The sequence below is a fragment of the Delphinus delphis genome, chromosome 14, assembly GCF_949987515.2.
Source record: "Delphinus delphis chromosome 14, mDelDel1.2, whole genome shotgun sequence".
NCBI lineage: Eukaryota > Metazoa > Chordata > Mammalia > Artiodactyla > Delphinidae > Delphinus > Delphinus delphis.
Window position 1 is genome coordinate 50,778,619 of NC_082696.1, and position 22,876 is coordinate 50,801,494.

At 35.7% G+C, this 22,876-nt stretch overlaps 1 protein-coding gene across 2 annotated transcripts in view; it reads left to right on the forward strand.

Moving 5' to 3' along the window:
• SEC63 (SEC63 homolog, protein translocation regulator) overlaps window positions 1-22,876 on the forward strand; it is a 67,135-nt gene that overhangs the window by 31,262 nt on the left and 12,997 nt on the right. Inside the window, exons 5-16 of one of the 2 annotated variants that reach the window (XM_060030139.1) lie at window positions 1,866-1,927; window positions 2,514-2,572; window positions 4,065-4,115; window positions 5,145-5,253; window positions 6,864-6,958; window positions 7,058-7,190; window positions 8,542-8,634; window positions 9,302-9,456; window positions 10,801-10,948; window positions 12,279-12,361; window positions 20,772-20,864; window positions 21,036-21,209. In XM_060030139.1, coding sequence (XP_059886122.1) covers window positions 1,866-1,927; window positions 2,514-2,572; window positions 4,065-4,115; window positions 5,145-5,253; window positions 6,864-6,958; window positions 7,058-7,190; window positions 8,542-8,634; window positions 9,302-9,456; window positions 10,801-10,948; window positions 12,279-12,361; window positions 20,772-20,864; window positions 21,036-21,209 — 1,255 coding nt within the window. The remainder of the gene's footprint in view (window positions 1-1,865; window positions 1,928-2,513; window positions 2,573-4,064; window positions 4,116-5,144; window positions 5,254-6,863; window positions 6,959-7,057; window positions 7,191-8,541; window positions 8,635-9,301; window positions 9,457-10,800; window positions 10,949-12,278; window positions 12,362-20,771; window positions 20,865-21,035; window positions 21,210-22,876) is intronic. The other variant, XM_060030140.1, reaches the window with a different exon arrangement.

Below are 22,876 nucleotides of genomic sequence, written 5' to 3' on the forward strand. Positions count from 1 at the left end.
TTATGTGTGTTTGTAAATGTGCGTTTTTTTCCAGGGCAGGAGGGGCATAGGTTTCATTAGATTCCTAATAGGATCTATGATATAACCTCCCACCCCCAAAGTCAAGGGGTATAATCATGTTTAGGAAGCTTTATACTCATTGAATTAAAAAAAATTATGTTAGCACCATTGGTGTTGTTTAAGCTTGTTATATATAAATTATACTGAAATCACATAGCTTTTAAGTACCTTAAGTCTTAGGAATGGATACTGAAGCACTAATAAGTAGCCCAAAATCAGTTGCTTTCTTACACTGACTTTTTAAAAAATGGATAATTCCTTTGAGTATACAGGATGGTTACACAACAGTTGTACAGATGGTTTAATGAATGAGTTAATGGAATTTTAATCAGGTGTGTATGCAGGTTGAAAAATCAAGTGCTTCTCCGATGAGAGCTGTGCTTTATTTTGCAAAACGTAAGGGCATTGTATAGAGAACAGAACAGTTTATGGTGCTGCCATCATTAGAAAGTCAGGAGGGGACAGAGATAATTATTTTGGGGAAAAGACACTGATTAGGAGACAGAAAATTGAAAGAAACAATAGCTAAAGCTCTGGGTGGGGTGGACAATTGTACAGGGAAACAAAGGCAAAAGTTTTTGAAAAACATCCCTCCCTTAGCAGAAAGGAATCTTAGCACCACTCCTTATTAACTTGCAGTCTCTCTAATAATGCCTTTCATTGGCTCCTGTATTTTACTGCGGCCTTAGGTCAAACAGTGTAAGTGGAGTTATAGTTGAATAAGGACTAAAGACATCAAGGCTCTTGTTTTCATAAATGACCAAATTGGTAAGTTTAAAAATATTTTCAAATCATTGAAAAATTTTGCAATTTTATGAAGATTCTTCTGCATTCGCTCTCTCAATTGGAGCTTTGTTGAATAGAAAATTCATTGTATCTTAAGTGCATATGTTCTGGGAAATAGAAATATGGCTAAAATTAGATTTGGACATAAACATAATCTTTTGCCAATTAGTCTGCAAGAATACCTTCCTTATTATGTTATTGGTCATTTTGTGTGTATGTGTCTGCCTTGTCTCCTTAACAGCATTGTAAAGTTTTTGAAGGAATTGAAAATTTCTTTTAATGTTTTTTTTTTTTTTAACATCTATACTGGGACCTGGAATAAAACTACTCTCACCCTGTGCCTTGAGCCATTGCCCAGGTCAGGGGTTATATTCATGTTAGGTGTTTAAAAAATCACTGTCACTTTCATATTGCTTGGGTTAAGAAGCTGTTGCTTTAGCAGGTATTTTCTTAGTCTTGCTGGAAGTTGGCTTAGGAGAAAATTGTGATCTTAGCACAATGCAAATGACCTTTTCCAAAGCAGTGGAATTTTATAGGTGTTATTATTTTTTTCTTTGAGAATGTGGTACCAGTTTTGGAGGGATTATTATTAATCATGTATTAAGTTTATATTTAAAAAATAGATATGTATCATTATTAAAGTAAAAACATGAACATTGAAGAAATTTTGGGAAATATCTGAGTGTATAAGATTTTTAAAAGTAACGTATAGTCCTCCCTGCCTCCTTAGAAAATGTAGTAGCCTTTAAAGTTGCATCTTCTGGCTTGAACTGGCTAAACCTGAGAACCCATGGGCCAACTAGGAATTTGTATCTGGGCTCAATAGTCAGCATTTTCTGTTAATGCTGAATTTCTTATTTTCCTTTCCCCCTTTTTTTCTGATTTCAGAGAGTTCTTTTCTTGATTCTCTGAAATTATCTTTAGGAAGTGAGTTGGTTAGTTAATGGAGTTTGTGTATATGAGTACTTATTTTTCAGATGTGGCTTTCTAATTTTGCACCTTTGTTCCTTTTATGCTAGTTTAACTGATGAAGAGTCCCGGAAAAATTGGGAAGAGTTTGGAAATCCAGATGGGCCTCAAGGTGTGGTAAATGATGATTAAAAAATACTGGGGTTATGATATGTGTATATTATAAAAATGTTAAACTAGATTGAAAAGAATGTTTTGATTTTCTTAGTTTGTGAATAGGAAAATTACAACCACAAGGAGTTAAACAAATATGTAAATTGAGTTCCCTTTAATTTTTACTTTAGTTTTCTTTCTAGAGATTGGTTTGAAAGATAGAACTTTGATTGATTTGATGAGGAAAGTAGTCACTGTCATTATTCTTCATTTCCAGTTAGTAGTTGATAAAAATTGGATGAATAAAATCTGTTTTTCTTTACTGACTAAACATTTTCTCATATATTCATAGTGTTTACATAAACTCAGGACATATAAAATAATTTAAGTGTTCTGGGAAGAAGGAATTCACATAGAATTTTTTTTTCTTCTGGAAAAATTTAAAGTTTCAAATATAAACCATGTCCATCAACTTTTGTGTAATGGAAACACATAATAAGATAATCTTAAAGCTTTTTTGGAGGGGCTGGGGGAGACAGAATTTGGGGATATAAAGAAATAAAACTGGAAATGGAGACTCCTCAAAAATATTCTTCCTATTTTAGCCACAAGCTTTGGAATTGCCCTGCCAGCTTGGATAGTTGACCAGAAAAATTCAATTTTGGTGAGTACATTTAAATAAGACACTATAATGTGTTCGATATATCTTGGTAATATATAGAGAGCTTTACAAAGAAAATACTGGTGTGCTGTTTTCAATTTAACTGTGTATTGTGAAAACTGTTTTTGCATAATGGAGAAAAGAATCGGTTCCTATTATTAGGTTGTTGGTTTGGGGCAGTGTGTTCTAGTATAGGGTCCGTCCCCCCCCCCCCCCCCCCCGCCCCCCGCCACACTGTTTAAGGAATTCCTTACAGTTGTGGCGATTTCTTGTGGAGGTGGTTTCAGATTGGGTCCTACTCTTGGTTTAGGGAACCACTGTTTTTTTATGGTATCTACATTTATCTTACGTAGCGCTCAAAATTTAAGTTATCTTTTATTCCACATTTACCGAGGCTAAATTAATTTTAATGTGTGCTAACATAATGATATATATTATATGTGGCACTTCAGGAGACAGTGGGATATCAGACTTCAGTCTGTAATATAGAGGCTGCAACTCCTAAAACATCAGGAATTATCCTAGCCTATTGTTCAGGAATTCCCTACTTCTCCTTTCTTGAAAATACTTATCTAGGAGCTATCTTTGAAGCAATAAAAAAATCCATGTTTTGTTTTGAAAATGGCTATTTAGTGTTATTTTATGGCTGTTTATTTACATGTTATTTTCCAGGGTATATAGTTGCTGTATATAAGCATGTTTATTATGCTTGGGGTTATTCAGGGAATACTAGCGAAGAGAAAAGATAGTTAGCTACCAGATTTGGGATCAAGCAGTAGGACAGAAATCTAAGACCAATAGATAGAAATTACTTGCAAACAGAACATTATGTGTTCTGTTTGATATTTAGGCAAAGAAACCAGCTTCTACCATTTATTTGGAAGGCACTAACTACTTGCCAAGGTGTGGATATATAATACAGTTGACCCTTGGACAACCGGGGCTTGAACTGTGTGGGTCCACTTAATACGTGGATTTTTTTGATAAATACGGACTACAGTACTGCACAATCCATGGTTGGTTGAATCTGCGGATGCAGAGCCACAGGTAATGGGGGGCCAACTCTGAAGTTAGAGTTGGATTTTCCACTGCAAGGAGGTCGGGGAGCCAAGCCCCACATTGTTCAAGGGTCAGCTGAAGTTGGCCCTCCCTTTCGGCATGTTTTGCGTCCGTGGGTAAAGAGGCCCTACTCTTTTATCACCATTTTATATAAAGGACTTGAGCATCCCTGAATTTTGGTATCCTTGGGGCCTTAAAACCAGTTCCCCATGGATACCAAGGGATGACTATATATGCTGAAGGTTCCCTATCTGCAAAAGGAAAATAATAATGGTACCTTCCTCTTAGAGTTTGAAAATAAGGATTAAATGAAGTACTGCATGAGGAGTGCTTTTAATAGTGCCTCCCCCATGTAAGCCTCAAAATAAGTGTTCATGGATGTTGTCATCATTTACCTGGTGAAGGCCATAACTTTTTCTTTCCTTTTCAATTCAAGGTTTTACTTGTATATGGATTGGCATTCATGGTTATCCTTCCAGTTGTTGTGGTAAGTTCCAGCTCTTTTTATTAACATTTTTTAGGGAAGGGAATCGGTGCATGCTTTGGAGTCTCCTTATAAGATTGTAATTTGTATTAGAATATAATCCATTAATCCTTGAATTTTAAGAATCTTATATTCAGTTATACTTTAAAGGTCTTCTAAAGGTGACATCTCTTTAGTATGTTAAAGTGAATCTCCTCCTGATGCAAAAATTACACACAGATGAGATAGTACAGATGTATTTAGAATTTAAAATGAAAATCTTCCGTTACCACCTCCCCCAACTCCATTTCTCTGTCAGAGATAATCACTGCTAAGTTTGCTTCCTTTTCAGATATTTTTCTATGCATTATGTATATATACATGTGCACATTTTTTTTTAAATGTGATCTTACTATATGTATTGTTCTGTGACTTTTTTTGCTTCATATAGGGGTACAACATGTAGAATGACCTCATTTTTAAAAACAGTTGCATAGCACCTCAATATTGAGGTACCATAAAGTTTATGATTTTATTGTTTATTACTCTTATAACTGGTGGTATTCTTACTGATCTTACAGTTCCTATGGGTCCCATAGTGAGGCTAACAATTAACCTGTCTTGCCTTCTTCATAGGATTGTTGTGTGAGAATCCACTTGTGTGGAATAATGTGAATGAAAGTAGTATATCAACTATAAAATTGCCTCTTCGCTTATTTGTCAAATATTTATTGAAGACATGCTATGTGTGAGGAACCAGCTTGTTGCTTATAGCAGTGGGTTGTTTCATTCCTATTTTGTCTTTAAACAATTTCTAGCTGAAACTTAAATGTTTTAATCATATATATGTAATGAGGTAGGTTGGTGTTTAGGCCTCAGGCAGCATAAATATTTACCAAATAAATCATTTGAAATATGTAACAAAGGCATTTGTTCTAAAGAGCAGGTCTTTTTATTGGTTTATGAACATTTAGAAAATTTGACCATTCTGCATCAAAATTAACATTTATCATGGTTTTTATGCTTTATTTCTGGTTTAATTTTGTGTTTTAGGGCTCTTGGTGGTATCGCTCAATACGCTATAGTGGAGACCAGATTCTAATACGCACAACACAGATTTATACATACTTTGTTTATAAAACCCGAAATATGGATATGAAACGTAAGTAAATTTAAGTAACTGTGATACTAGATTATTTTCTGAGTCGTTTATGTAGAGTTGATATATATTCAACTGGAGAAATTCCATTTAATAGTTTTAGGGATATTCAGTTCATTATAGCTAAAGCTGGAGGAAAATGCTAACACCCTTTATCATATGTCTTAATCTGTAGTTCTGTTATTCCCATTTTACTCAGCTATATGTATATATCAATACATATTTTTTTCCCTCCAGAAATTTTATGGTAAAACTTCTTGTGGGCTAATTTTGTAATAATACCAGCTAGGATTTCTTGAGTATTTGTCATTGCCAGGCATTGCTAGCCACTATGCATGTATTGACTCATTTAATCTTTGTATGCCCCCATAAATAAGTGCTGTTTTTAAGCACGTTTTATAGATGAAGAAACTGAGCCCAAGGATACACAGTAAGTGACAGAGCTAGGATGGAACTCAGGTAATGTGGTTCCCAAGCCCTAAACCAGTACATACATAAAGCTTTGTTTAGCTGGTGGGTTTGCTTATATATCCTTGGTTTTAGCATTGGCACCATTTATATAGCTGTTGTTTTCATTCAGACATTTGAGGGTAGTAATAGTACTAGCTCACACACATTACTATGCTGACTGTGTGTCAGGCACATATGAAGAAACCAAGGCCCACAGAGAGGTGAAGAATATTGTTCTAGGTCATTCAGCTACGCACTTAACCTCTTTACCGTCCTGCTTTTTGTGAGGATGTTGCATGTATTTTCTGCTGTAAGGTAAGATTGATGACAATAGTGCCAGTCATTGAAGAACTTGTATAGGCCAACGAGGGTAACGCTAATATATGTGACCTCACATCATGTGTATTTCAAGGAACACTATTCCTACAAAACCCTCCAGAGTTCCATAATAAAAATTTCTGCAAATTACAATATATTGTAGTTTACTCAAGGCTCTGAGGAGTCATGAAGTGAAGAAACCTGAAACTCTTTTTTTTTTGCGGTACGTGGGCCTCTCACTGTTGTGGCCTCTCCCGTTGCGGAGCACAGGCTCCGGACACGCAGGCTCAGCGGCCATGGCTTGCGGGCCCAGCCGCTCCGCGGCATGTGGGATCTTCCCGGACCGGGGCACGAACCCATGTCCCCTGCATCAGCAGGCGGACTCTCAACCACTGCGCCACCAGGGAAGCCCCTGAAACTCTTTTTAACTCTTATTTCTCAGCTTTATTTAGCCATGGAGTCCCCGCCCCCCCCCCTTTTTTTTTTACAAAGCAGTTAGTAACATCACATAGAATACTTCCTACTATAAATTTCTGTGGAACACATGCTTAGGTCTAGAAACAGATGCTATTTGTAGTGATTTTAATGCACCTAGTTGCTTCTGGGCCCTTAATTTGATGTGTATTTCTATTTACTTGTGATAGGTAATATTGCACACATTTTAAAAAGTGAGATGTTGCTTTTGTTATGAGAGAGATTAATGCTTATTGATAGTGGAGTTCAGATGATTTTAGCATTGTGTGTGATTGGAAAACTGCCTCGCTCTAGGATTAATCAAGTATCATGGGAGGTGGATTAATGGGTGACCAAATTTATTTTTCTTCATATTTCTTTTGTTTTCTTAGGTCTTATCATGGTCTTGGCTGGAGCCTCTGAATTTGATCCTCAGTATAACAAGGATGCCACAAGCAGACCAACAGATAATATTCTAATACCTCAGGTTAGGCCTGTCTCCCAAATTCCTTGATAAACATTTAAGTATATAAGGTTAATGCTTTTTTAAGTATACATTTTTAAATAATTATTTTATTTACTCTAGCTAATCAGAGAAATTGGCAGCATTAATTTAAAGAAGAATGAGCCGCCACTTACCTGCCCATATAGCCTGAAGGCCAGAGTTCTTTTACTGTCTCATCTTGCTAGAATGAAAATTCCTGAGACCCTTGAAGAAGGTATTTGTGATTCTAATATCTGTAGGGTTTTAGTGGTACAGAAGAGGTGGATTTAATTAGACCTCGTGGTGCAGTGTTTTTTTGTCACTGTTCTTTTTTGCTCAATCAGATAATTACTCAAGGACCTTTTAAAAACAAATCTATATGCTATGTACATAATTCACAAATTCTTTGAAGGTATTAGTAAGTCAGATGTTTTGGCAAATGTTAAAATGTTGTATTTCAAGGTGAGAGAATACTCTCTATGAAAAATGTTAAGTCAGTTGCAGATTATACAATAATTCCTGATGGCTTTTAAAAAAGGATTTTGTAAGCCTTTTGGGGCAAGGAAAAAATGGATTTTCACAACAGATGTCTCAGTCACTGCCACCAGTACCACCATCATACTCCAGCAGTAGTTACCAATGAAGTGTCTGTTTAATCTTTATTTAAAGCTTCAGAAGTACTTGAAGCCATCTATTCTACTTAAAAGAAAAGCAGTGGATTGGGACAGTGGTGTTTCCAGGGATGTCATGAATTTGAGTGTCATCTCTTTTCACTTGCATTATTTCAATTGGAAGTTCTAAAAGAAAGTTATTATCCTTAGGGAATTTTCTTTCTGAATGAACCAACCCTCCCCCCACCACTTTAAGCCAATAATGCAATCAAATGCCTTTGAAAACAAGGTCAGTTGATGCTCAGTGATTAATGATAGGATAGGCTGCTTATGATGGAATCAAGGAGCTCTATTTAGGCATTGTTTATTGAAGTTGCAAGTTAACTAGTAATTCTGTTCCTAATGTTCTGTACAGATATGAAACCATCTCCATTTTTACCAATTATCTTAGAATCAGGGAACAGATTTTTTTTTAGGTTGAGTACCAACCCCAATGGATGATCTTAATGGTTAACTATTATATGCAGTATAAATGAAAGTGTCTGTCTCCCTCCTCCTCCTCCTATCCTCCTCTCTCCATTTGGTTCACATTTATTCTCAGTCTTAGTCTTTGGACTTACCCATAATTATAGGAATTTAGGTACACAGGAAGAAGAATTTTGAAGTTCTTAAATCAGTAAGATTATGATTAAATTTAAGATTAAGGCTATTTCCAAAAAAAAAGGTAGGGAGTAATTTATAAAGCCCAAGACCATAATATTAAAAGTTTGCCTTTGAAACATCTAATTTGAGGTAGGGTTTTCTGATTGATTTTTGACATAGTGCTGCCGAGGAGAAACTATTGTAATATTCTGAGGTCATGTGAAAAATGTGTGTGACAGCTTAAATTTAGCATTCGTCTTGGACTACAGGTGATAAAGGTGTTTTAATCATAAAAGAAGAATGATTTGTTTCAGGTGTTTTATTGTTTTGCAGATCAGCAATTTATGCTGAAAAAATGCCCTGCCCTACTTCAAGAAATGGTTAATGTAATCTGCCAACTAATAATAATGGCCCGGAGCCGTGAAGGTGAGGGGGAAGCATAATTATGTTGTACTTTTTCTTGCAAGCACATACAGATTACACTTCATAGTTTTAAGATTTTTGGGTGCTTAGTATAATTCTGTCTGTAAGGTGAATCAGTTTTCCCAGTTTTGTTCATGGTTTTCCTTATTTCTTTCCTGTATTTTTTATTATGTAAAGTATGGTGACTTATGTTCTTTGAATTTAATTTTTCATTGTTTTATTGTTATTTATTGTTTGCAGAGATTTAAAATACCCTTTTCCTTCCTCTGAGTAGTTTTAGAATTAGGTTAACAATGAGTTTGAAGTAATTCTTTAAGTGATGTGATGATGATTCATCTGACGTGTAGTGTTTTTTACATAATGGAAAAAAGAACGAGGGAGTTTATTTATGGTCAGTAATGGAAAGAGAGACCCTTAAAAAAGAGATACTGGTTGTGTTTTGTTGTTATGGATGATGTCAGTTTTTGGCATGACATCAGTATGTGCATTTGACCAAGTTTGTGTATTTTCTGTGTCTTACCCAGTAACTTTTAAAGGAAATTCAACACTGTGATCGTAAAATTTGAGGTGTTAAGGATGTTCACATGAATTTGTTTTTGTGATGAATTGTGTACTCCTGAACATATAAAAAGTCCAGACCTGTTTTTGCTTTTCTTCTATTCTTTCTAAGAAAGGGAGTTTCGTGCTCCAACTTTGGCATCCCTGGAAAACTGCATGAAGCTTTCCCAGATGGCTGTGCAAGGCCTTCAGCAGTTTAAGTCTCCCCTTCTGCAGCTCCCTCACATTGAAGAAGACAATCTTAGAAGGGTTTCTAATCATAAAAAGGTAATTTGCTACTTTAAAATTAGTTTTAAGCAGTTTGTCCTGTCACTTAAAGGTAACATGAATGAAAATTTTTCTAGAAATGGTTACTGTGAACTTCTTAGATTTATAATGTTTTAAACATTCTAAAACATCCCTCAAGTGATTCTGTTAATACTTTCTTGATTAGGTAGCTGTTTTATAATATTTTACTACTGTAGTGGTTTACTTTGGGGGTCAGTGCATTTTAGCAGTCAACACTTTCTTTTTTCTTTATGTTGCCAAAAATAAGCGTACTAAGTAAAAATGCACTGTATACTTTCCATTTATTTCATTCGTGGCTTAAAGGTTGGGCAATAGTTTATTGGTTGCGTCTGAACAAAAAAAATCAAGCATTCAAAAAATAAGTAGATCAAATACAGATAATTCTTATTTAGAAAATACAATCTGTATATAGATTATGATAATGAATCTTAAGATATTTCAGAAATGTAATATAAATGAAAACTTGAGGAAATACAAGAAAAAGTGGAATGAAATTGTAAGTTTGGTAGATTTTAAACATTACTTTGTATGTATTGATATTAGACAAAGTAGGCAGAAGATAGACATTGGATTTGATAGTGTTAAGGCAGAACTAATAAATACATATTAGAAATTTGCATCAGAGTTCTCTCCTTTCGAGGAAGTGTGTTACTCTTATAAATTTGATCACATTTTAAGTCATAATTGTAAACTTCAGAATTCAAAAGCAGGTATTTCACATGCCTCATGAGCTAATCCCTATCGGTGAAAGTAAAAATTAATAACTGGCACCGAATACTCAGAAATTAAAAAACCCTCTCCTGAGTATCCATTTAGCCAGGCTGGGTTTTACTGCAATAACGGATAGCTGTATTTAGAAAATAACAAAAATGAGAGTACTGCATAGTAAAACTTAAGGGTGCATGCAGCTATTACTTGGACATAAATTCATACTCTTAAAGGTTTTTATCATTAAAATTAAAAATAAAGGTCTGCAAACTGAACAAATCAAATGACAGTCATTCTTGCTTGGGTCAAGAGTTTATATGAATGTTATTATTTTTTTCCTCTAACTTTATTTTTTTCTAATTAAAAAAAGTAGCTGTGTATTAACTTTGTAATAAAAAAAATTCTTAAAAAAAAAAGAAAAATTCTTAAATTTCCTTGGAGAAAAAGGCCATGAAATACAGTGAAGTTGTATTTTCTGCTTTGAAATGGATATAATCTTAACATTTTTCTAAAAGTTTTTGGATTTTGTTTTGGTAAACATGCTAATAATTTTCCTTTTATGTAAAGTTATATGACTTCGGGATTTATTTTCTTTCTCTCTCTTTTTAAATTTAGTACAAAATTAAGACTATCCAGGATTTGGTGAGTTTAAAAGAATCAGATCGTCACAATCTATTGCACTTCCTTGAAGATGAAAAGTATGAAGAGGTTATGGCTGTCCTTGGGAGTTTCCCATATGTGACCATGGACATAAAATCACAGGGTAAGTGGGAGGTTTCCCATTGCTTCCCTTTTGATAGATTGGCTTTTGTTTATTTGGCTCAAGGCCCTCAAAACACTTCATTTAATAACTTTTAATTAGACTTTGCAGAACTGTAGTTTACCTGTCAGATTTGCTGTGATGGAAGATGTTGTATACTTATTAGTTTTGAGAACCCTACTTTTATTATCCTCCTAATGGGCTTAGGTTTGAGGATGCTTCTGTTCTGTAGTTCAGCTTTCAAGAAGATCTTAACTTTTCAAAGAATGAAAGAGATTTCTAGATGTAGTGAAGGATATTTGAAATATATCTATTGTTAGTATAAGATACCTGCTTAGTCCTAAAATTAATTTTTAAAAAACCTAATTTGTTTATATTAATTAAATCTTGAGAATCACCATGCTCTGTGCCACATTTCATGTGTTTTTCTTGACTTACTTCTGTCTTTGTCTGCTTGGAGTGAAAAAAAATAGAGATTATTTTTCTACCTACATAATTGTCCTGTGAGTTCCCATTTTAGAGCCAAATATAGTATCTTAGTATGGTGACAGAATTAGAGATTATTCTGCTCCATTCCTTCATTGTGACATTGTTCTGAGCTTTGACATTTGCTAAGTTGCCATTGTGAAAACATTCTTGTGGGACCAAGAATACAAGGATGTGTTAGGAATGGTTTCTGTTTTTAAAGGGCTTGTAGTTAAGTTTATTTTATTGTTAGACTTTTGGGGTTGTGTGTGGCAAATGTGGTTTTAAAAAATTAAACAATTGCAAAAAATGTTTTTAAAGTGTTTTTTAATATAAACAATATTTTCAAGTTCTTGCCTTAAAATATCTTTACTGTTGCTCAGAATACTAGTTTTAATTATTTTATTCTTACAGGCACGCATTTGTTCATATAGGTAAGATCTTGTGAGTATAAAGTTTGCACAATTTAATAGAGTGACAGAATCCTATTTTTATATCACTGTGAGAGAAAGCTGTTGTAGTCCTAACATACTCTGTTTTGAAAGGCTTGGGTTTGAAACTTGGCAGTGTCGATATAGCCATTTTGTGACCTTGGGCATTTTACTTTATTTCTGAACCTCAGTATCTTCTTTAAAGAAATAATAATAATGCTTCATAGAGCTGATTTAAGGATTAAATGGGTACATTGTTGAAGGCATCTACTAGAGAGCTTTTTACAGAGTACATAGTCAATAAATTATTTTTTATTTAGTAGGTTTAAAACTCTGTATGTTTGAAATACTGAAATACCAGATTGATTTGAATAAGTTGTTTTGCTGTTTGCCTTGACATAGAACTTGATTTTTATTTATTTGTTTTTCTTTTATAGTATTGGATGATGAAGATAGCAACAACATCACAGTAGGATCCTTAGTTACAGTGTTGGTTAAATTGACAAGGCAAACAATGGCAGTAAGTAGTCTGTAGTTTTATGCTTTAAGAGTTATGTGTTAAGGCTTTTATATTCTCTCACTCTAAGTTATACATTCTCAAAGTCAAAACTGTTGTAGATTTGCAAATGTAATTTTGCAGGTTCTGTTAGCTGTTTTGAAATTTTAAATTAATTTTTATAGTTTTCACATTAGTTTTTCACACACACACAGTTGAAAAATACATTAATTCTTCCTCTGATGATTTGTTAATTCCCTATAAAACATTATAATTACAAGGTCGTGTGGGTATCATTCTTAAATTGTAAAGTGTTATACAGAGATTAATTATTGATTATTGTTGAGAATTTTATTACCTCCTTTTTTTTGAATTTTATTTTTTTATACAGCAGGTTCTTATTAGTTATCTGTTTTATACATATTAGTGTATATATGTGAATCCCGATCTCCCAGTTCATCCCACCACCACCAGCACCCCCCGCCGCCACTTTCCCGCACTTGGTGTCCATACGTTTGTTCTCTACATCTGTGTCTCTATTTCTGTCCTGCAAACCAGTTCATCTGTACCATTATTCTAGTTTCCACATATATGCGTTAATATACGATATTTGTTTTTCTCTTTCTGACTTACTTCACTCTGTATGACACTCTCTAGATCCATCCACGTCTCAAAAATGACCCAATTTCGTTCCTTTTTATGGCTGAGTAATATTCCATTGTATATATGTACCACATCTTCTTTATCCATTCATCTGTCGATGGGCATTTAGGTTGCTTCCATGTGGCTATTGTAAATAGTGCTGCAATGAACATTGGGGTGGATGTGTCTTTTTGAATTATGGTTTTCTCTGGGTATATGCCCAGTGGTGGGATTGCTGGGTCATATGGTGATTCTATTTTTAATTTTTTAAGGAACCTCCATACTGTTCTCCATAGTGGCTGTATTAATTTACACTCCCACCAAGAGTACAAGAGGGTTCCCTTTTCTCAACACCCTCTCCAGCATTTGTTGTTTGTAGATTTTCTGATAATGCCCATTCTTACTGGTGTGAGGTAATACCTCACTGTAGTTTTGATTTGCATTTCTCTAATGATGTTGAGCATGTTTTAATGTGCTTCTTGGCCATCTGTATGTTTTCTTTGGAGAAATGTCTGTTTAGGTCTTCTGCCCTTTTTTTTTGGCGGTACGCGGGCCTCTCACTGTTGTGGCCTCTCCTGTTGTGGAGCACAGGCTCCGGATGCGCAGGCTTAGCGACCATGGCTCACGGGCCTAGCCGCTCCGCGGCATGTGGGATCTTCCCGGACCGGGGCACGAACCCGTGTCCCCTGCATCAGCAGGCGGACTCTCAACCACTGTGCTACCAGGGAAGCCCCTGCACATTTTTTGATTGGGTTGTTTGTTTTTTAATATTGAGCTGCATGAGCTGTTTATATATTTTGGAGATTAATCCTTTGTCCGTTGATTCATTTGCAAATATTTTCTCCCATTCTGAGGGTTGTCTTTTTGTCTTGTTTGTCGTTTGCTTTGCAAAAGCTTTTAAGTTTCATTAGGTCCCATTTGTTTATTTTTGTTTTTATTTCCATTACTCTAGGAGGTGAATCAGAAAAGATCTTGCTGTGATTTATGTCAGAGTGTTCTTCCTATGTTTTCCTCTAAGAGTTTTATAGTGTCCGGTCTTACATTTAGGTCTCGAATCGATTTTGAGTTTATTTTTGTGTATGGTGTTAGGGAGTGTTCTAATTTCATTCTTTTATGTGTAGCTGTCCAGTTTTCCCAGCACCACTTATTGAAGAGACTGTCTTTTCTCCATTGTATATCCTTGCCTCGTTTGTCATAGATCAGTTGACTATAGGTGCGTGGGTTTATCTCTGGGCTTTCTATCCTGTTCCATTGATATATAGTTCTGTTTTTGTGCCAGTACCATATTGTCTTGATTACTGTAGCTTTATAGTACACTCTGAAGTCAGGGAGTCTGAATCCTCCAGCTCCGTTTTTTTCCCTCAAGACTGCTCTGGCTATTTGGGGTCTTTTGTGTCTCCATACAAATTTTAAGATTTTTTGTTCTAGTTCTGTAAAAAATTTCACTGGTAATTTAATAGGGATTACATTGAATCTGTAGATTGCTTTGGGGAGTATAGTCATTTTCACAATATTGATTCTTCCAATCCAAGAACATGGTATCTCTCTCCATCTGATTGTGTCATCTTTGATTTCTTTCATCAGTGTCTTATAGTTTTCTGAGTACAGGTACAGGTCTTTTGTCTCCCTAGGTAGGTTTATTCCTAGGTATTTTATTCTTTTTGTTGCAGTGGTGAATGGGATTGTTTCCTTAATTTCTCTTTCTGATCTTTTGTTATTAGTGTATAGGAATGCAAGAGATTTCTGTACATTAATTTTGTATCCTGCAGCTTTACCAAATTCATTGATTAGCTCTAGCAGTTTTCTGGTGGCATCTTTAGGATTCTCTATGTATAGTATCATGTCATGTGCAAATAGTGACAGTTTTACTTCTTCTTTTCCCATTTGTATTCCTTTTATTCCTTTTTTCTTCTCTGATTGCCGTGGCTAGGACTTCCAAAACTATTTTGAATAATAGTGGTGAGAGTGGACATCCTTGTCTCGTTCATGATCTTAGAGGAAATGCTTTCAGTTTTTCACCATTGAGAATGATGTTTGCTGTGGGTTTGTCGTATATGGGCTTTATTATGTTGAGGTAGGTTCCCTCTATGCCCACTTTCTGGAGAGTTTTTATCATAAATGGATGTTGAATTTTGTCAAAAGCTTTTTCTGCATCTATTGAGATGATCATATGGTTTTTATTCTTCAGTTTGTTAATATGATGTATCACATTGATTGATTTGCATATATTGAAGAATCCTTGCATCCCTGGGATAAATCCCGCTTGATCATGGTGTATGATCCTTTTAATGTGTTGTTGGATTGTTTGCCAGTATTTTGTTGAGGATTTTTACATCTATATTCATCACTTACACTGGTCTGTAATTTTCTTTTTTTGTAGTATCTTTGTCTGGTTTTGGTATCAGGGTGATGGTGGCCTCATAGAATGAGTTTGGGAATGTTCCTTCCTCTGCAATTTTTTGGAAGAGTTTGAGAAGGATGGGTGTTTAGCTGTTCTCTAACTAAATGTTTAATAGAATTCACCTGTGAAGCCATCTGGTCCTGGACTTTTGTTTGTTGGAAGATTTTAATCACAGTTTCCATTTCATTACTTATGATTGGTATGTTCATATTTTCTATTTCTTCCTGGTTCAGTCTTGCAAGGTTATACCTTTCTAAGAATTTGTCCATTTCTTCCAGGTTGTCCATTTTATTGGCATAGAGTTGCTTGTAGTAGTTTCTTAGGATGCTTTGTATTTATGCGGTGTCCGTTGTAACTTCTCCTTTTTCATTTGTAATTTTACTGATTTGAGTCCTCTCCCTCTTTTTCTGATGAGTCTGGCTAATGGTTTATCAATTTTGTTTACTTTCTCAAAGAACCAGCTTTTAGTTTTATTGATCTTTGCTATTGTTTTCTTTGTTTCTATTTCAGTTATTTCTGCTCCGATCTTTATGATTTCTTTCCTTCTACTAACTTTGGGTTTTCTTTGTTCTTCTTTCTCTAGTTCCTTTAGGTGTAAGGTTAGATTGTTTATTTGAGATTTTTCTTGTTTCTTGAGGTAGGCTTGTATAGCTATAAACTTCTCTCTTAGAACTGCTGTTGCTGTGTCCCATAGGTTTTGGATCATCATGTTTTCATTTTCATTTGTCTCTAGGTATTTTTTGATTTCCTCTTTGATTTCTTCAGTGATCTCTTGGTTATTTAGTAATGTATTGTTTAACCTCTACGTGTTTGTGTTTTTTCCGTTTTTTTCCGTTATGGATTTCTAATCTCAAAGCATTGTGGTCAGAAAAGATGCTTGATATGATTTCAATTTTCTTAAATTTCCTGAGGCTTGATTTATGACCCAGGATGTGATCTATCCTGGAGAATGTTCCGTGTGCACTTGAGAAGAAAGTGTAATCTGCTGTTTTTGGATGGAATGGCCTATAAATATCAATTAAATCTATCTGGTCTATTGTGTCATTTAAAGCTTGTGTTTCCTTATTAATTTTCTGTTTGGATGATCTGTCCATTGGTGTAAGTGAGGTGTTAAAGTCCCCCACTGTTACTGTCGATTTCCTCTTTTATAGCTGTTAGCAGTTGCCTTATGTATCGAGGTGCTCTTGTGTTGGATGCATATATAATTATAATTGTTATATCTTCTTCTTGGATTGATCCCTTGATCATTATGTAGTGTCCTTCCTTGTCTCTTGTAACATTGTTTATTTTAAAGTCTATTTTATCTGATATGAGTATTGCTACTCCAACTTTCTTTTTTTTTTTTCCGTACGCGGGCCTCTCACTGCTGTGGCCTCTCCCGCTGCCGGAGCACAGGCTCCGGACGCACAGGCCCAGCGGCCATGGCTCACGGGCCCGGCCGCTCCGCGGCATGTGGGATCCTCCCGGACCGGGGCACGAACCTGCATCCCCTGCATCAGCAGGCGGACTCTCAACCACTGCGCCACCAGGGAAGCCCTCCAGTTTTCTTTTGATTTCTGTTTGCATATCTTTTTCCATCCCCTCACTTTCAGTCTGTATGCGTCCCTAGGTCTGAAGTGGGTCTCTTGTAGACCACACATATATGAGTCCTGTTTTTGTATCCATTCAGCGAGCCTATGTCTTTTGGTTGGAGCATTTAGTCCATTCACGTTTAAGGTAATTATCGATATGTATGTTCCTCTGACCATTTTCTTAAACGTTTTGGGTTTGTTTCTTCTCTTGTGTTTCCCACGTAGGGAAGTTCCTTTAGCATTTGTTGTAGAGATGGTTTGGTGGTGCTGAATTCTCTTAGCTTTTGCTTATCTGTAAAGCTTTTGATTTCTCTGTGGAATCTGAATGAGATCCTTGCTGGGTAGAGTCATCTTGGTTTTAAGTTCTTCCCGTTTATCACTTTAAATATATCATGGCACTCCCTTCTGGCTTGTAGAGTTTCTGCTGAGAAATCAGCTGTTAACCTTATGGGAGTTCCCTTGTATGTTGTCATTTTTCCCTTGTTGCTTTCAGTAATTTTTCTTTGTCTTTCATTTTTGTCAATTTGATTACTTTGTGTCTTGGCGTGTTTCTCCTTGGGTTTATCCTGCCTGGGACTCTCTGCACTTCCTGGACTTGGGTGGCTATTTCCTTTCCCACGTTAGGGAAGTTTTCAACTATAATCTGTTCAAATATTTTCTCGAGTCCTTTCTCTCTCTCTTCTCCTTCTGGGACCCCTGTAATGCGAATGTTGTCCCATTTAATGTTGTCCCAGAGTCTCTTAGGCTGTCTTCATTTCTTTTCATTCTTTTTTCTCTATTCTGTTCTGTTGCAGTGAATTCCACCATTCTGTCTTCCAGGTCACTTATGTGTTCTTCTGCCTCAGTTATTCTGCTATTGATTCCTTCAAGTGTATTCTTCATTTTAGTTATTGTATTGTTCATCTCTGTTTGTTCTTTAATTCTTCTAAGTGTTTGTTCTTTAGTTCTTCTAGGTCTTTGTTAAACATTTCTTGCATCTGCTCAATCTTTGCCTCCATTCTTTGTCCGAGGTCCTGGATCATCTTCACTATCATTATTCTGAATTCTTTTTCTGGAAGGTTGCCTTATCTCCACTTTATTTAGTTGTTTTTCTGGGGTTTAATCTTCTTCCTTCATGTGGTACAAAGGCCTCTGCCTTTTCATTTTGTCTGTCTTACTGTGAATGTGGTTTTCCTTCCACAGGCTGCAGCATTGTAGTTCTTCTTGCTTCTGCTGTCTGCCCTCTACCTGCTTCTTTTTAGTCAGTTCTTGAGAATGTACTCCCTTTTATTTTTATTTTAAAAAGTACAGTAAAATTAGCTTTTTTTCCCCCTAATTATGTGAAAAATTCATGCTGTGTGGGGAAAAAAATTTAGGCAATGCAGAAAAGTATAGGAAGAAATTAAAATCACCTAAAATTCTACCATTCTGAGATCATCAGTTTTGAAGCTCATACCTTTAGCTAGCCTAAAGCATGAATACCCACAGAGTTAAATGATATTTTTATCATGGATCCCTTATCTCACTCCTGCTGCCTCAGGAAACCTCCTTGTCATACCCAGATGACCAGAATTCAGTCTTGTGTAAATCTTTTTGTATCTTTCTCCATGCTCATGTTTACTATCTGGACCTTTTCAGTGCATATATGTACATGCATGTATATGTATACTGGTAGTTTTCTCATTCTTTTTCATTAAATCCAGTCATAGTGTATATGTTTCCTGCATCTTGTTTTTCTCAGTTTCTGTTACATATTTATATTACCTCCCAAGCCAAGTATAACTCCCAAGTTTCAACTACAGTCGTTAACTCATTTTTAATAGACTGTAGTATTTCAGCTCAGTTTTATTCAGCCAGTGGTAGATTTTAGCCTATTCTACTCTGAGATCTATTGGCATCTGTAGGAAACCTATGCTACCTTCTTTTTTGTTTTGTTTTGTTTTTGTTTTGTTTTGTGTGTGTTTTTTTGCGGTACGCGGGCCTCTCACCGCTGTGGCCTCTCCCACTGCGGAGTACAGGCTCTGGATGCACAGGCCCAGTGGCCATGGCTCACGGGCCTAGCCGCTCCACGGCATGTGGGATCCTCCTGGACCGGGTCACGAACCTGTGTCCCCTGCATTGGCAGGCGGACTCTCAACCACTGTGCCACCAGGGAAGCCCACCTATGCTACCTTTAAAACCCATGTCTAGAACCTCTGGTAGGAAAAGCATATTTTGTAGTAGGACATATCAAATCAAAGATACTGATTTTATGGTAGCAAGTGGTAAGGAAGCATTTGTATCGTGGACTCTGGATGAGAGGTGCCTCCTGGGAGAAGAGGAAGCTCTAAGCCAGTGGCCAGGATTGGGTTTAGAATCTAGACTTACACTGCCTACAGGCTTTGAAATTCCCAGCCTGAGAAATGAGCACAAAATTGGCCTTGGGCTGTTGACACTTCTCAGGTAATTAGTAAAAGAAAAAGCAAAAGTGCCCTGGAGGAAGGGAAAGAATCAAGTATTTATCTTTCAGTTCTTGCATCAGTTGTATCTCAGCATAATTAAGCATTAGAACCCAACTAATAAGTGAAGAAATGAAGTAGAGATAATAGAATTAGGCTAGAGGCTGGCAGACTTTTTCCATAAAGGTCCAGTTATTAAATAATATGTTCAGGACTTCCCTGGTGGCGCAGTGGTTAAGAATCCACCTGGTAATGCAGGGGAAATGGGTTCGAGCCCTGGTCCAGGAAGATCCCACATGCTGCGAAGCAAATAAGTCCGTGAGCCACAACTACTGAGCCTGCACTCTAGAGCCCGCGAGCCACAACTACTGAAGCCCGCGCGCCTCGCCTCGAACCCATGGTCCATAACAAAAGAAGCCACAGGAATGAGAAGCCCGCGCACCAAAACAAAGAGTAGCCCCCACCCACCGCATCTAGAGGAAGCCTGCGCATAGCAAGGAAGACCCAACGCAGCCAAAAATAAATTAATTAATTAAAAAAAATTGATATGTTCGGTTTTTACAGGCCATACAGTCTCTATAGCAACTGCTGAACTCACAAATGGGCATAGTTGTGTTCTAATAAAACTTTGTTTAAAAAGCAGACAGTGAGCCATAGTTTGCTGACTGATGCATTAGGCCAACAGTTTGAGCCCAACAGTTATTGTTTTCACTTGTTAGTTTTAATAATTCTAGGGAGTTTATGAAACACAACCCATATCACTTGTCATCTTCTAGTATAGATTCTTGCTAAATTCTTACTGGATTTCAAATCCTAAATTTATAGCTTCTGCACTGATTCTAAATGGATTATTTGGTGGGTGGGTATGTCTTTAGGATATGTAGATTTGGTGTTCCACTTCTTAGTTATATCTAAGTTATATCAGTTATATCAACAATATCACTTAAAATCATAAATAAACTAATATTGGTCTCGTGAAGTTTCAATGTTAGAGAATAATGTAATATATTCAAATTCTCATAACTTTAAAATAGTCATGTCTTATTACTATTAGAATAAAAATAAAAATTTAAATTATGAAATATGACTGACTTATGAGTTTACATATTTTAAGGCATTGCATTTATAAATTTAAGTAGAATGTACTTCTCAAAATATATTCAAGACAGATGTGAGATATTTCAGAAGGTAACTTCTAAAGCATCATTTAGTGATTGCTAAATTTGCACACATACATCATTTAGTAATTGCTTCGAGTCTCCTGTCTATCCATGGTTTTGTCCCCACCCCCTGCAATTGTCAGCAGTTAAAAAACTTACTGATAACATATATTGAAAGATTGCTTTATTGGAAAGATAAATATAGGTTGACAGACTTTATATTTTTCTTCTCGCTACCTGTAGGAAGTATTTGAAAAGGAGCAGTCCATCTGTGCTGCAGAGGAACAGCCAGCAGAAGATGGGGTAAAAACTTCAGTTTTCCTATCTATCTTTCAGGTGAAATAACTGTTTTGTTTAGTTCTCTGATTGATTTATATTGCTGTGGGAGAGTAATTCACTTTACTACAACATTTATTAGTTTAGTCATTTCCATCTAAAATTTACTATGACTTCCAAATGAAACTAGTGCTACAACTTCTGAGTGTGCATGTGTGTTGTGATTTACAGCAGAGTGATACTAACAAGAACAGAACAAAAGGAGGATGGCAACAGAAGAGTAAAGGACCCAAGAAAACTGCTAAATCAAAAAAAAAGAAACCTTTAAAAAAAAAACCTACACCTGTGCCCTTATCACAACCAAAGCAACAGAAACAAAAGCAGGCTAATGGAGTCGTTGGGAGTGTAAGTTTATTATCTTATGTAAAGATTATTGTTATTATCATCTTAATTGAGGTCTAACATACACTAAAATGTTCAAATCTTTTTTTTTTTTTTTTTTGCGCGGTACGTGGGCCTCTCACTGTTGTGGCCTCTCCCGTTGCGGAGCACAGGCTCCGGACACGCAGGCTCAGCGGCCATGGCTCACGGGCCCAGCCGCTCCGCGGCATGTGGGATCTTCCCAGACTGGGGCACAAACCCGTGTCCCCTGCATTGGCAGGCGGACTCTCAACCACTGCGCCACCAGGGAAGCCCCTAAAATGTTCAAATCTTATGTGTACAGCTCCTGAAGTTTTACAATTGTGTGTACCCATGATACCCAGATCAAGATATAAAACCTTATATCTTGATGAGATGATTGTATGATTTTTCTCCTTTCTGTTAATGTGACTTTTTAATGTGATTTTTCTCCTTTCTGTAACGTGTTATGATATATCTTTATATCATAAGATATAAAACCTTATATCTTATGAGATGATTGTATGATTTTTCTCCTTTCTGTTAATGTGACTAATTATACTGATGAATTAAAAAAATTTAAACTGTCCTTGTATTCCTGGAACAAATCTCATTTGCTCATAACACAGTATTTTTAAAATATTTATCTGGATTTAGTAATATTTTGTTTAGGATTCCTGCATCTGTTTTTATGAGAGAATATTGGTTTGTCATTCTTCTTTCTTGTAATATTCTTGTGAGGTTTTGGATCACGTTTATGCTGGCCTCATTAAACAAGTTAGGGATTATTCTCTCTTTCTTTTTCCTGGAAGGGTGTATAAGATTGGGTTGTTTCTTATTTGGAAGAATTACCTAGAGAAGCCATATGGAGTTTGAAAAAGGATTTAATTGTAGAGTCCATTTATTTAACATATTCCACTTCTTTTCTTATATCAGTTTTAGTAAATTGTTTTTTCAAGGACTTTGTCCATTTCCTCTAAGTTGTCAAATTTATTGACAAATTTGATAATATCCTTATTTTTAATGTCTTTTGGATCTGTAGTTATGTCTCTTTTATTCCTAATATTGGTAATCTGTATTGTCTCTTTTTTTCTTTGATCAGTCTTGCCTAATTTATCAATTTTATTAATCTTTTTAAAGAACCAATGTTTGGTTTTGTTTGGGTTTCCCTTTTGCATATCTGCTTTCTCTTTAATTGATTTCTGATCTGTATTATTCACTACTACTTTCTTTGCATTTAATTTGCTATTCTTTTTCTTGCTTCTTGAAATGGATTTTGTCTGGGACAGTGACTTTCCTTACTGCACTATACTCCTTATTGAAGATGATATTAAATTCCCAAAGCAGTACTATAAACTTCTCATTTCTCCTTCTCAAATAAAATATATTGTATAATTGGTGTTTGTGAAAGATGAGCCATCTTAGCCATTGTGGTAGTATATTTTGTGAATAGAAATAAAATATTTTTGTTTTACAAACTATGAAGACTGAATAAAATAACTGACAAAAAGACAGATAAGCCAAATGTTAAAAGTCTTCAGTCTGACTCCCACATATTTATACATAAAAATGTTTATAGTTCTCTAAAATTCTGCACGAATAGTGAAATTGTAATCTTGAGCCAGTTTAATTATAATGACAGTAAATTAGTTTCAGGGACTCAGAATGGTATA